Below are 14,047 nucleotides of genomic sequence, written 5' to 3'. Positions count from 1 at the left end.
GAACAAGCAAAATGCAGCCCTCTCTCAACCACGCTGACTGCGTTAGGGGTGTCACAGTAGCTGAGAGCATCTTGGCCATTGTAATCACCTGGTGGGTAGCCTGAAACCACATCCCTTACTGACATTTGTGTGGAAAATGAGTCCTCAGGTCAGTTGGCCAGAGTTGCCAGTACTTGCCAAGGAACACAATGCTCAGTGAGAGGACTGGTTAGCAAATTCCGACGTGTAATTATCAATGCACTGAAGAGATTCTTCTAGTTCAAACCAGCATTGCTGACATCACACATAATGCAGGAGACCCGAGTATCTCTGCTCCAAAGTCATTAATCAAATTTTGAAACTCTTTGCAATGAGGATTGGGGCACTTGAACCATTGGAAACTGGTTTGAACCATGTGGAACTAGCTTGATCTGGTTTGTTCCAATTGAACCAGCTGAATCCAGGCTGAACTGGTTTGTGCCACTTGAAGCCAGCTTTGACTAGATTGAACATTAATAGAAATTTCTTAATTAATAGGGTTGTTAAACATTGGAATGGACTGCCCAGGGAGATGGTGGAATCATCATCATCCTTGGAGGTGCTCAAGAAATGACTGAACATGGCACTTAGTGACAAGTTGCTGAAAAGTAAGGTTTAGACTCAATGACATGAGAGCTCTTTTACAACCTAATTGATTCTGTGATTTCTTTAGTGCGACTCCAGATACTTGGGCAACAAATACGCTCAAGTCAAATTCACCAGCACACAAGTTACACAATAACTTTTTAAATGTTACCCTAGATTTTATAATCATCTATTACGGGTATCTAATTTAGAGTTGAGATTTCTTGAAACCTACCTGAACAACTAAGGCAACACCTGTTAGGCTGCTAAAGCCACTTTCCAATGCAGACTCTTTGACACTTGTTAATTCTGTCCAAGTATGAAAATTGGAGATTGATACTGTCTTCAGATGGGTTTATGAGGGGTATGGAGTGATTTTTAGGATATTAAAGGCATCAAAGTGATAGACCTACATTACAGATACTTTTAAGTCACAAACTTTTCAGGCAGATGGAAAATACCTTCCCAGACAGGTTCTATCAGGGAAACAAAACAACCACTTTTGTAATAAACCCAGGCAAATTGCACTTTCTAGTTCTAAAACTCTGAATTGCCTCAATCCTTTATCTCCATGTTAAATCTGAAATTTATTAAGATGGGATAATAATTCTGTTTATCTCATATGAGAAAAGTAAAGAGCCCTTGGATAGACATGCTCCTGAAATAGGGAAAATCCAGTACAGTGGCATTAGGGATGGCTCAGACACAAGTGTCATTTGTCAGAGTATATTGGATTTCTGAGAAAGCTCAGTGATGCAGACATGAGGAAGCATCCTTGAATGCCCTTTCTTACACATAATGGAGCATGGAAAGATTTGAAAGCATGTTTTCCAGATAAGACCCCTATCTAGATATAGGTTGCTGCTACTTGAGCCATCTTCTCTAGGCCAAGGTATATCCACTTCCAGTAAAAAAGTGTATACTGAACACCTGAGGCTGCAGCACCTTTGTTCCTCCATTGTCCACCACACTTGGGTACTGGAAAAAGACTTTCTTCCCAAGCTGAGAGCCTGTGGTCCCTGTGCCATCACTTCTGTCACTGTTGTAGACCAGCAATGGTCCCTTTTGCCCCTTCTCCAGAGCAGAGAGGCTGACAGGTTGGCAGTCACCAGGGATCCCCGGGCAGGGCTGCAGGGACATCATCTTGAAATTGGGATGGACCTATTTAATGAGGCCACCGAGCTACTAACTGGAAACTAAGCCTGAAACTATAGGTATTACTCCTGGGAGGCCCCAAAACATCAAAAATAAATTAACTCAGTTTAATGGAGAAGCAAGCCCTCCCTCTCCCTTCCCTTGTGGCAAGAGATGTGCTTGTCAGCTGGTGCTGCAACAAATGCGTCTTCCACATGTGACATCTTTCAGGAGTCTCTCTTCCTGTCTCTGAGAAGTTTTCCCTGGAACAGGGGAAACAGTGAGTACTCAAGAAAGGAGAGATGCTCCCAATTCACAGCTGGGTAAAACTGGCAAATAGATATCCTGCATGGGAACCCATTCTGTTGGCTATCTGAGCTAGGGAGCAGGAAGTCAGGGATTGCTGTGGAGAGCATCTGTCTTCAAAAAACTCCTGCTCAGTACTCACATTCTTCTTTGAAGGTGGTTCAAAATTAAGAGCTTCCTTTTCACCACTTACATAGCCTCAGAAACTTAACTCACAGATTTTGGCGGAATCTTAATATCTCCTAGCCTGTGATATGTTGCTTGAAGCAAATGGGACCTGCCCCCTTGAAAGATATGGAACAGCAAGGAGATGAAGAGGTGGAGTGCTCCAGTTGGAGAGAATCACTGAGAGTTACTGGGTAAAAACCAGCCTGTTGGGCTTGTAACACAGCCTGCTTGGGGCAGCTTCCAGGCATGCCTGGAACAAAAACTGTCCCTTTTCCATGCTTGTACCTGTACTTAAAAAAACCCAAAAAACAAAAAGAACAAAAAACTCCCAAAACAAACAAAAAACACAAAAACAAAAAAACAAACTAAAAACCAACTCCCTCCCAAAAAAAACCCCAAAACAAAATCAAAATTTAAAAAAGAAAGAAACCACCAACAAAAAAACCAAACAACCAAAACTACCAAAAAAACCCACCCCCCCCCAAAAAAACCCCAAAATTACAAACCAGGACTTTGCCTTCCTATCACACTGCTGCTTTCTGTCAGCTGCTGTCAAGGAGAAAAAGGTGCTGCCCCACCAGGCCCTGAGATGGGAATAGTCTGGGTAATTCCCTGGGAAGGACACTAAAACCAGGGGGCAGGTGGGACAGAGTCCCTGGAGGCAGGCAGCTTCAGCGGCCCCAGGGAAACTCTCCTGCAGCATTAGCAAGGCTGATAACTGTATTCCTGCGTGGAAGGGACAGGGAGGGGAAGGCAAAGCCAGAGTGACTGGGAAGATCCCAGCCACTCCTCCCAGGAAAAGAGTGCTCCTTGCCTCACACACAGCCAGACTTGGGGGACCTTCTGGGCTGGAGAAGGCAAGGTTCCCTGGAGTACCGTGGGGTGGGGATGGTTCCAGGGTACAGCCCCTGGCATTGGCACATGTGCTGCGTGAGGTGCTGGGTCTGCTCATGGACAGCCCGCCTTGGCTCTGCAAAGGGAAGGACAACTTAGAAAAGAAAAGAAAACCCAAAACCAAACATAAACCCCTCAAAACAGAAAACCAGCCAACCGAACCAACCAAAAGGAAAAAAAAAAACCCAAACAACAACAACAAAAAAATTAAAATAAAAACCACACCAAAAACAACCCAACAAAAAACCCAAACCCCCCCCTCCAAAAAAAAAAAAAAACAACAAAAAAAACCCATAGAAAGTAGCAATAAAACCCGACCTAGCCCTGGTTGAGCAGTGACCCTGAGGTGTGGGCACTGCTGTCCTTCTTTGCCTTCTCTGTGAGATTTGGTGGCACGTGGTGAAGTCAGAGGCCAGGGGCGGCTTTTTTTGGGGATGCAAGAAGGGTGGAAGGGTAAGGGCTGGAAGGGAGTGACCCCAGCCTTAAGAGAGAGGCCCTGGAGGGCAAACGGGGAGATGCTCCCCGGGGGTGGTCAGGTCTCCAGCAGCTCCTGGTGCGATCAATTCCCCTGCTCTGCTGTTTGTGGGAGCAGACTAGTACCCGCCGTCCGGCATGGGGCTCCCCGATCCTCCTGGTCCTGATCGCCCAGAGTCCTGGAGGTGCGGGGGGCGTGGGGGTGTCAGACCCACTGGGACACTCTGGGGATGCGAGAGCCACGGGGTAGTGGGGTCCGGCCAGCGCAGCCCCGGCTCCCGCGCCTGCTCCCGGCTGCCCTGCCCAGGTGAGCCGGGGCGGGGGTGTGAGCGTGTGTCGGTCAGTGTGTCGGTCCGTCTGTAGGTGCGTGTGTGTCGCTGCGTGTGCCCCTGTGTGGGTGCGTGTGCGCACCAACATCTCCGTGCGCCTGTGCCCGCGGCTGTGCGCGCAGGGGGCGCGGGCGGAGGAGGCGAAAGGGGGCCGGTTCTGCGGCGGGTGGCTCCCAGCCTCCCCCGCCCCCTTCCCTCTGGGTCCGCTCCTCGCTCCGGCTCGCATTCTATCGCAGGCGGCCGGCGCAGCCCCCTCTCCTCAGCCCCGGCCCCCGCCCACCCCCGGGGTGGAGGCAGCCGCGCCGAGCCGCCCGCGGGAAGAAAGCAGCGCTCCGCCGGCTCCGCGCCCCTCCGCGGGGCCATGCAGCGCCTCTACCCGCCTGGTCCGAGCGCAGCCCCTCGCCCCGCCGCCCTCCGCGCAGCCTGAGCGCCCGGCGGGGGCTCCGCTCCGCGCCCGGAGCTGGGACGGGGCCGGCACAGGCGGCACAGGAAAGCTCCGCGGCTCCGCCAGACTGCCCCGCTGCCCGGCCATGGGGAAGGGGCTGGAGGGCACAGCGGCCCGCTGCGGGCTGGGACTGGGATACCTGCTGCAGACGGTGGTGCTCCCCGCCCTGGCTGTCCTGGGGGCCAGCCGCCCCGGCTCCGCGGCGCAAGGTAAGGCGATGGATGGATGCATGGATGGATGGATGGAGAGAGGTTGGGGCATCCTCTGTGTGCGAGTTAGAAATGCGATGATTATGCCGTGATTGTCTTTTTTGCTGTGTTTGTACGTGCAGACAGTGCGATCCCCCGCATTCACGATCCGCGACGGGGTCCGGAGCGTCCGGTCCTACCTGGCGGGTCGGGTCTGTAGGTGCTGAGCGTGGCCGGGACAGGCGTTTGCCTGTACTCCGTCCTCAAATGGGGCACGGGGAGCGGAGGGGAAGTTTGGGCCGAAGGAGCCCCGCCGGCCGCCCTCCGGGGCGGGAGAGCGGCGCCGGTGCGCCCCGGAGGGCTGGCAAGGTGCGTGGGAAAGGCAGGTGCGGGGCGGGTGTCCCTCCGCAGCGGCAAAGCCGTACCCCGGAGCTCGGCAACCGACGCTCAGTCTTGAACCCCCCAAGGCCCCCCACGCCCTCCTTCTTCCTGCCTAAAACATGATACACCCGAAGGGAGTCACCGTCTTTCTGTTTGTTTTGAGATTTTGTTTCCTCTCCCGTGTCGAGGATTCTGGAGTACGTCTCGATCTGCCTTCCCTGTAGCCCTTGTATAAATTCTCCTTTCGAAGTGGCAATGTATTGCTTCTCAGTGCATGTTTAGGGGTGTTTGAGAGCATCACAAAGAGCCCTGGCTCAGTGTGGCACTCACCTGGCTGACATCCACAGCAGGAGGCTTTTTCTCCTGCGAGCTGATGCTGGACAAACTTTCTCGGTGCTCCTCTTCTTTCTTTCCAGGAGTTAGACCTAATGTGGAAATGTGTTGCTTTTGTGGAACACGAGAGAGAAAGAGAGAGGTTGCTGCTGCATGTGGGCAGAGCTGCATACAGCAAAGATGTGCGGGGTTGGTTAAAGCAGTTGGAAATCCCAGTTATATGATTAATAAGAGAAAAGGAATTTTAGAAGATTCTTTGTTTGCCTATTTTCCTCATGTATGTAACTAAGAAGTAATAACATGCACCAGGCTTTTGATTTGAATTTGCTGGCATAATACAAGTATAAGAATGCTTGATTTCCCCCACATCATGTCTGTGGAGAGGCACTTGTGAAAACTGCACAGCTCTGACCCTGTGCTCTCCCCCAGCCATTACAAAGTGCACTCCTCTGTGGCCTTTTAGACAGGAGAGCAGTGCTGGTTGTTCTGATTCCCGGTTCCCCTGGCAGAGTTTCTGTGGGTTCTCGGAGCTGTTCTCCCAAGGCATGGAGCTGTAGGTTTGCTGCTGGTGGGCTGGGTGCACTGAACACCATGTCTGTACATGTACCAGTGCTAATCCATTTCCTGCTGATACTTACTCCATCCCCTCAGAGTCACCTTTGCTTGCTCATTTATCTCACAGGAAGATCAGAAATCTGGCCATGAAAAGGGGGTAGCAGAGAACAAGAGGACAAAAAAATCCTTTATGTATTGTGGCACATTTCATCTGTGTCTTCCATACTGTTTCCTTTTACTGTTTGCTTTCATGTTCAAGGTAAGATAGGTTTGATATTTTTGTATTCAGGGGTTTTTAATAGTACCATATGCATGTGGACCTACATGCCAGGGGGTATTTATCAGTCTGTGTTGATATAGATATGTCAGGGGGGTGCTGGAGAAGAAAGCTCCCCTCAGACAGTTGAACCTGGAGTGGAGAGGAGCCTGCCTGCTCTGCTGGCAGGACACGGGAGTTTCACATGACAGATGGCCTGAGCAGGGAAGAGAGGATCCCCTGCGTTTGGCTGTTCCAGAGCGCTCGTCTCGGTGCCACAGGGCTCATAGCTCACACTCCCGGATGGTTTCTCCTTTCCACACTTACCCTCTGTGACACAACACTGTGTGACAGAAACACCAGGAGGGCAGAGGAGACAGGCCCCCTCTTCCTATGCTGCAAAGGGCAACGCATGCGTGGGACCTGCCACAGAACACAGGTGTGCTTGCCTACCTAGAAAGGGATGGAGAGCTCTTCAGCAACACTTCCAATGTGTGTGTGATGTGGGATAAACTTCCACAACAGAGTGAAAAATGAAAAATCCAGGGAGCCTGGTTGGGATATAGCCTTTTGTCTTGGACTTTTTTTTCCCCCTGTGTATACTTTTATTTTTATTTGTAGGACCAGGCAGAGACCTGATTTTGGCATCTTTCCCAGAGGTGAGGGATTTTCTGATTGGTGTGTGCAGTGGGGATCTTCATGTACGTGTGTATGTGTATGCAGTGCTTCAGTGAGGCAATGAATCAACAGTTTAACTATGCCCTCTTCAGGAAGTTTCCTCATCATATAGCACTGGGCAAAGTTTTCCCTTCATTCTATATATACATTGCAAAAACATATATGTTTCATCTCAATTCCCTGACTATCTTTAGCTTTTGAAGCGGGCTCAGAAAGCCATGAGCATTTCTGGGACTTGTGCTTTCATGCCTTCCTTTTCCATTGCCTCTTAGAAAATGAATTTATTAACTGAGGGGTTGGTGGACTGACCCCCCCTCACTCCCTGGCAGATTCATTATCACTGCATCTCAGCGTCCTCCTGTGAGCTTCTCAGCAGACCTAAATACACTTTTTGTTTTATGGGTATTTCTTATCTTCTTATCTGAAGCTGTCTAAGTATTTTTTGCACTGTTATCAGGAGAGAACAGGAAATGGCTGCAATGCTAGAGACAGCCCTTAATTCTCCAAGCGGAGTGAATGGGGCCAGAGCGATTATCAAGCCAGAATCAACTGTGATCTGGCTTTCACTGCATTTAATATACCTGTATGATAAGCTATATCAGAATGAGAATTTAAATGCCCCGAACTGTGCCCCATGCTGGGGAATTTCAGTGCCATCTCTGTAAGAGCAACTTTTCTTTTGGCTCTTTAGTCAGCAGAGACTGGTTTTCAGTTGTTGTGCTCCCCTACTGCCACCACACTTCCCACCTCCCAAACTGTTATCCACTTATCCTGTGGCTCCCACCTTTTTGTTGTGTAGGTGGGACGAAAGGGAGGGTCGAGCTATTTATCTGTAGTGACAAGCATGGTTCAGGCACCTTTTGGGGTTAATAATGATGGTGTAAAAAAGCTAAATGGACTACATATTAATGAAGTTGTGTTTCATTTGTTCCTTTACCATAAAAGAGTGCATTTTTCATGCTTAACCCCTCAAACCTAATTAAATCAAAGTGATAATTTATAAAGAAAACTGTAAAAGAGCCATATGTGCAGATATTTGTCTTGCCCCAGCATAGTCCGTATCAGCAACAGCAGCAGTTTGAAAATGCTTAGTGCAGAAAAAGTGAAATATAGCGTGAATGTACTAACCTTTTGGGGATGCATTTCCTAGTTAAATACCTAAACACATCTTGTTGAAAAAAAGGCGGGGAAGGGACTTAATTATCTTGATGTATCAGTGAACCTCTTGTACTTGATCATGTGGGTGTAGTATTTGTATTAATAAAGCAAGAGCCAAGTAGTATTTTGTTGTGAATGGATAAGGCCCTTTGGAACATTAATCTGTTTTAAGGCAATGCACTGTGGTAGATTTCAATGATGCCGACAAGTCTGAGCTGGATGTGGTTGCTTGTACTGGTTCCGAGTAGCATTTCAGTGCTGCAGTACTCTTTGCTGAAAGCAAAGTAGCCACTGTGTTCCCTTTGCTGACAGAGGTGCAGTTTAAGCAGGATTAAAATTAAGTGGATGAATCTGTGTATAGAGGAGAGATTCCTCCCCGGGAACATGGGAATCTGAATCTGAGCTCTTCTTCCTGTGGCTCCAGGCTCTAGCAGCTGGTTGGAAGAGTTATGGAAAAAATATATAGATCACATACAGGCTCCTCTTGATGGCTTTTCAGCATCACTGTCAGTGCTATTTATTCCTCTGTACAGTAAGAATGACAGAGTGCATCAAAGCATTTGTGCATGTTTGCACTTAATCACTTTATGTGGATCATTCACCACACAACTTTATTTTTCTTCGGTTATGGTCTTAAACCCCAGTTATTCACTATATTTTGGGACTAGCTTTGTGTGTGACATCCAAATTCAGAAACAGGAAACAGCCTTAACCAAATTAAAAAGATTTTCCTAATTTAATTTTCCAAATACAGTACATCTGAAAACAGGAATAGAACTCTGTGCCAAGGCCAGGCAAATCAGTTCCATAGCTGGTCTGTGCAGTAGGAAAGGAGAAAATGCGGATTATACTTATTAGACATTTCCAGGTAAATATCTTGATTTTTATGCAAATAGAAGCAAGGTGTTTTGAGGCATAGTCTACCCAATTCAGTTGAATAACATACAAAGCAAATCAGTTCCTGTGGAAAGTAAGAGAAGCCCAGTCTGAGAAGGACGACAGCTGACTATTTCTGTGCGGTATATGACTAAAATTTTATGCCTAAGTAGAATACAAAGGAGAGTTACACTTTTTAAAGCAAAGCTACATTTGTATCATGCTACCTGCAAAACAATCTTGGTTTTAGTAACCTGTTTTATAGTGTATGGCTGTATTTCTTGGTTTCTGGACCTTTCTGGATTTTACATCATTGGGCTTTTGAGGAATCTGTTCTGGATACTTTTTGTACAAAAAGGCAAGAGGATTACTTTTACAGCTCATCAGAAAAAATATGTTTGAATTGCTAGTGCAAAGCGGAGTTCCTGGGTAAATTTGCATCGCTCAGACTAGTGAACAGTTTGCTGTGATTTAGTCAAAGAGGATGGGGCTCAATGTGGGTCTCAGACTGTTACTTTGTCATTGAAAACCTGTTACTGGAGGCAATCTTTGGAATGACGGATGTTCTGCCTATGTAATATATTTCACATAACTGTCTATATTTCCCTTTAGAAAAAAATGGCATTGTCTTTCCTCCCTTTAGGGTGGGTAGAGGGCTGTGCTGGTTTGTGAAGTGCACATCTTGTTAGCCACCCAGTGGAGGTATTCAAGTCTAGCAGGCAGCGATCTTGGCACCGGTGCCAGTGAAGCAGTAATTACAACGTCTGTCATTTGCATTAGCCGGCTCTGCTGCACATTTGGTTTGAGGCACAAAACAGCTTCTCAAGTACAAGTCAGGAATCAAAGGAAAGGAGTAAGAGATGAGCTGTGGTTTTCCAGTTGGCTATAACCTCCATCAGCACAGTGTTGGGATAATGTTGTGCAGAGGCACAGTTCAGTGCCAAGGACTGAAGGAATGGTAGTGTTTTAAGTGATTTATTGTGTGTGCTCAGTAGAGTCCAGTCTCAAGAGCAGGCCCCTGGATCTTTCCATCATAACATTATCCAAGAGGCGATCTGAAGGAAATGTTATTAAGTCTTCTGGGAGGCAAACTGTATTCAAAGAAACACTTAATTTGCATCATTTGCAAGTAAGCATTTGAAATTATGCTAAAAAGGGAAATGGTTATGAAGAACTTTACACGGAATAAATAGTAATAACAAAATTCCCCTTGATTTTGAGCATCCTTTATTCCCCTGTATTTAATTTAATGGAGTCATCTGTAGGTGCTGCAGCCCCCAACTCCACTGCTGTGGTGGAGAGACGATTTATTGAGTATTGTTGTTTGGTACGCGATAGGTTTGGTCAAATATTTTGCAGAAGATCCACTGTGGTTATTGTATTTAGATTTATCTTTCTGGTGTGAGGGTGTAGCATAAAACTGTGTGCTGGGGAAGCTAAAGGAAAACCCCAAACTGTAGCTGTGTTCCAGTTGCTTTCCTCAAGGTTGGCTCTGCTTGTACAAACAGCATGCACAAGTCAGGTGCCCTGAGTGGGAGCAGTGGGCAGGAGCTGCCAGAGGTTTTCCTTGCTTTCAGGATCCCCAGAGATGCTTGTATATAGCTTTCTCCCTAGGTAGTCAACACCAGAATGACTTCCTGTTTGCTTTTATGACTCCATCCCAAATCACATGGATGTTAAGCAGGAAATACGAGATTTCCTCCCAAATCATCAAACACAGGATTTGGGGAGTCCCTTTATAGCCTGGCACATTATCTAAAAGTTTGGGCTAGGGAGAAAAATCTTCATGCAAAAAACAGCCTCATTTAGAAATACCCTTTTATCAACGTGGAAAATCTAGAGGGAAACAAAAGAGAAAAAAGCGTCCTTTTTGTTTATTTGCTCAGGGGAGGTTGGAAAAAAAGGAATAAATCTTAATTGCAACCAGAAAAGACTCAGTTGTTTTAGAGAAAAGGTCAATAAAGCCCTGAATATTTACCCTACTGGCCAAACTATTTGTATTTATGTTCTCTGAAAATGTGTTGGGTGTTCAGTGAAAATGAAGAAGTTAAAAATTGTGTTGTCTTCTGACAACAACAGTTTTCATTTCCATTTCCATTTTTCCAGGTATTTCAACTAGCCTAGTGAAAAACCTCACTGTTAGGCTTCATTTACAGCCCTGGTTAGCACTGGTTAAGGCATATATTTGCAGTGCTCTCTAGATCTTGCTTTTTTTGGTTTGGGTTTTTTTTGTAAATCACACTTGTTTTACTGTGATGCAGATTGGGATGGGGATCCAGATTCTTAGTGGTGCCAGACACGCCCTTATTTCCACCAGGGAGTGTCAGGCAATGCTGAATTTAGGTGAGTACCTTTGCTGCTCCCTAAATACAAGCAATGCTGCTCTAGCTTGCATGGCAGCCCAGCAGTCCATCAAGGCAGGCACATCTCCCCTGTCAGTATGTGATGCTGCAGTGCCTCAGCACCTCCTCAAATTCTCACTTTCCTTTGATGTGAGTCCTACACAGGCAGGACAGGAGAGCTGTGCATGCTTGTCTTGGTGATACCTCCTGTGGGGAATACCTACTGTTGTGTCTTTAGCAAAGCTTTGCTATTTGCTTGCACTGCTGGAGACAAGGAGAAGTTCTTATTTGTAACATTGCCTTATTACTCAATCTTTATTTTGCTGGATTTTGAAGTTTGCAATTTTTGTCACTGTTTGGTGGAGAGGTCTAGGAGGAATTGCCTAAGTGTACAGAGCAAATACATAAGGGAAACCAAAACATGAGCCCAAGTTTTCTGAGTAGCTAAGACTCTGGTGCTCCAGTCCATTCTTGTTGTCTGAAGAAAGAGGGAATGCTGCAGATGGAATGCTATATTGAGAAGGCTCTCAGGTACCTTCTCAATGCTGAAACTCTTGAATCTCAGTGACAGTTTTTTTTATATCTGCTGTATCTAGAAATATGTATAAAAAGATGCCATGAGTTAGGAATGGTACTCTTCAGTTTAGTCATTCCCACTGAGATGCTCTAAACCACATGCTGCTCGCTCTCTCCCTCCTCCCTTCTCCTCTCTCCTGAGGTGGGATGGTGAATTGGAGGCACAAAATGTAATGATCATGGGTTGAGCTAAGAAGAATTTACTGGGAATGGCATTTAGATAAGAAAATGTACATCAACAATACTGGCGACAGAAGAGAAAGAGGTGAATAATTGACATGGAAACTCCCTGACCACAGCAGTACCTGACTGCTCCTTCTGCCACACTAGCCAGACTTGGAAGACAGCCCTTCACCTCATCCCTGGAAAATGAAGTGAGCTGGGATAGTATAGTTTCTGGGTCCTAGCCATGCCCCCTCCTGGCTATTGCAAAAATTAACCATGTGCTGGCCAGAACCAGAACAAAGGATCACGCAAAAGTACAGTAATTTCACTAATACAAGCCGCACCATTTTGACTAAAATTTTGCTCCCACACTGGAAATGCGGCTTATAGTCAGGAACGGCTAATATGTGAATAATTTTCTGACATTTACAACCCCAGAAGTGCCAGCCAGGGTGCCGAGCCGAGCACCTGCCAGTAAAACCCAGGATTTTGTGATTGTTACAACTTGGTTACTGTGTTGTGCAGTGGGTGGGGCCAGCTCAGCGCCGACAGTGCGGGGAAAGGGAGGGAGGCAGGGGAGTTCCCTGCTTCAGGCGGGGGAGAGGCAGGGGGCTCTGTGCTGACATCCCCACAGCTCGGGGAGGAGGCGGGGGCTCTGTGCTGCCATCCCCGCGGCCCATGGGGTAAGCGGGGAGCTCCAGCCCCCGCCTGCCGCGGCAGGAACAGGCAGGTTCCGCCCCTGCCCTCTGCCGCTGCAGTGGGAGCGGGGGGTGCTCTGTCCCCGCCTGCCACCGCGGGGCAGCGCCGGGCCGGGGCAAGCAAACCCAGAGGCGGTGGCCAGCCCCGAGAGGCCCCGCCAAGCGGCCCCACCGAGCTGGCCCACCTGGCCCTGTCAGCAGCCCCGAGCGGGCCAAGCCTGCACAGCCTTAGCTGAGCCAGTAAACCCCGCCATGCCACGATTCTGTTACTAATTGGCAACTTTGTTGCACGTGGGTCCTCGCTGCGAACGACAGAGTGGCTTATACTCAGGTGCGGCTTATTTATGGACAAAGAACGAAATGTTTGCCAACACCCAGAGATGCGGCTTATACTCAGTGCAGCTTGTATTCATGAAATTCCTGTATGTGCCGTTGCTCAGGAACAGGGATGCTTCCTAGGAACTCTGACTTTCTGGTGGCAGGCAGTTTGGAAGGATTTGCTTTGCCCAATGCAATCCACAGTGTTATCTCAAATTTGGAAGGAGGAAGAGCAGATCCAGTATGTGACTGCAGTCCTGTTGTAAATGGAATAAGGATCACTGTCCTGGGCTGTTTTGTTTCGTTTGGGTTTAATCTGTGATTCAGGATTATGTTATTCAACTGTACTTCATTAATCTGAATGAATGACTTATGGTCCAGAGTACTCTGTTGCCTTATGAGTCATAAAAGCTATGAGGTTGCCTAGGCAATTAAATCAGTATCTTTTTTCTCTTGTTGCAGAAAGATTTTCAACAATAATGGTAAGAAGCTCTGATAGATTTCACTGGCCTGGCAACAGCTGAGCATTTTCTTGTTAGGTAGTTCCTGCCAATCCCTTTTAGTTATTTTCAAAAAGTAAAGTAGCTTTATTTCTTAGTCTTACACTGAGTGAGAGGTTGAAATGTTAATCTCAGTGGATTAGTGGTGTATCCTTTGAGAAAAGGGAAAGCTTGCGCTTTTCTTGGTCCCCTGAGTGCTGGATGCAATTGTTTGAGAAATCTTGAATTTCATCAGCTAGATACAAGGAAATGTGCAAGTAAGCCTTGAAGGATCTGTCAGAAGAGGTTGATTTTATTGCAACCGTTTTGGAAACTTGTTTGAACTGATATTTCCTGTTGTTCCCCAGGTGTTTCTTTCCTTGATTTTAGTGCAGTGAAAAGGGATCACCACAGGATTATTAGTAATTCAGAGCTTCTTGGAGAGCTGTTACAGCCATCAATTTGCTAAAATAATGACTGAAATATAAATTGCTGCACTTTTATGATATGGTGTATCTATTGTTTAAATACACTGCTTGTCTTATCCACTTCCAACATACGTGTTTATACTGGAAAGTTTACATAGTGAGTGAAAATAATAAGACAGTCTCACTGAATGAGGTTAATTGCAGTTCAGTCATACTGAAATCAAGGAGTAAGAAGTGGGACAGAGTAGCAAGTGAGACTAATT

General features: G+C 46.9%; 1 protein-coding gene across 1 annotated transcript in view; it reads left to right on the top strand.

Annotated features, from left to right (window-relative positions):
- Positions 1 to 4,331: 4,331 nt before the first annotated feature.
- Positions 4,332 to 14,047, top strand: part of UNC5C (unc-5 netrin receptor C) — a 249,945-nt gene continuing 240,229 nt past the window's right edge. The window contains exon 1 of the mRNA XM_033060401.1: positions 4,332 to 4,562. Coding sequence (XP_032916292.1) covers positions 4,439 to 4,562 — 124 coding nt within the window. The 5' untranslated portion in view covers positions 4,332 to 4,438. The remainder of the gene's footprint in view (positions 4,563 to 14,047) is intronic.

Source organism: Catharus ustulatus, chromosome 5 (assembly GCF_009819885.2).
Source record: "Catharus ustulatus isolate bCatUst1 chromosome 5, bCatUst1.pri.v2, whole genome shotgun sequence".
Classification (NCBI taxonomy): domain Eukaryota; kingdom Metazoa; phylum Chordata; class Aves; order Passeriformes; family Turdidae; genus Catharus; species Catharus ustulatus.
This window is presented reverse-complemented; position numbering and strand designations above follow the sequence as displayed.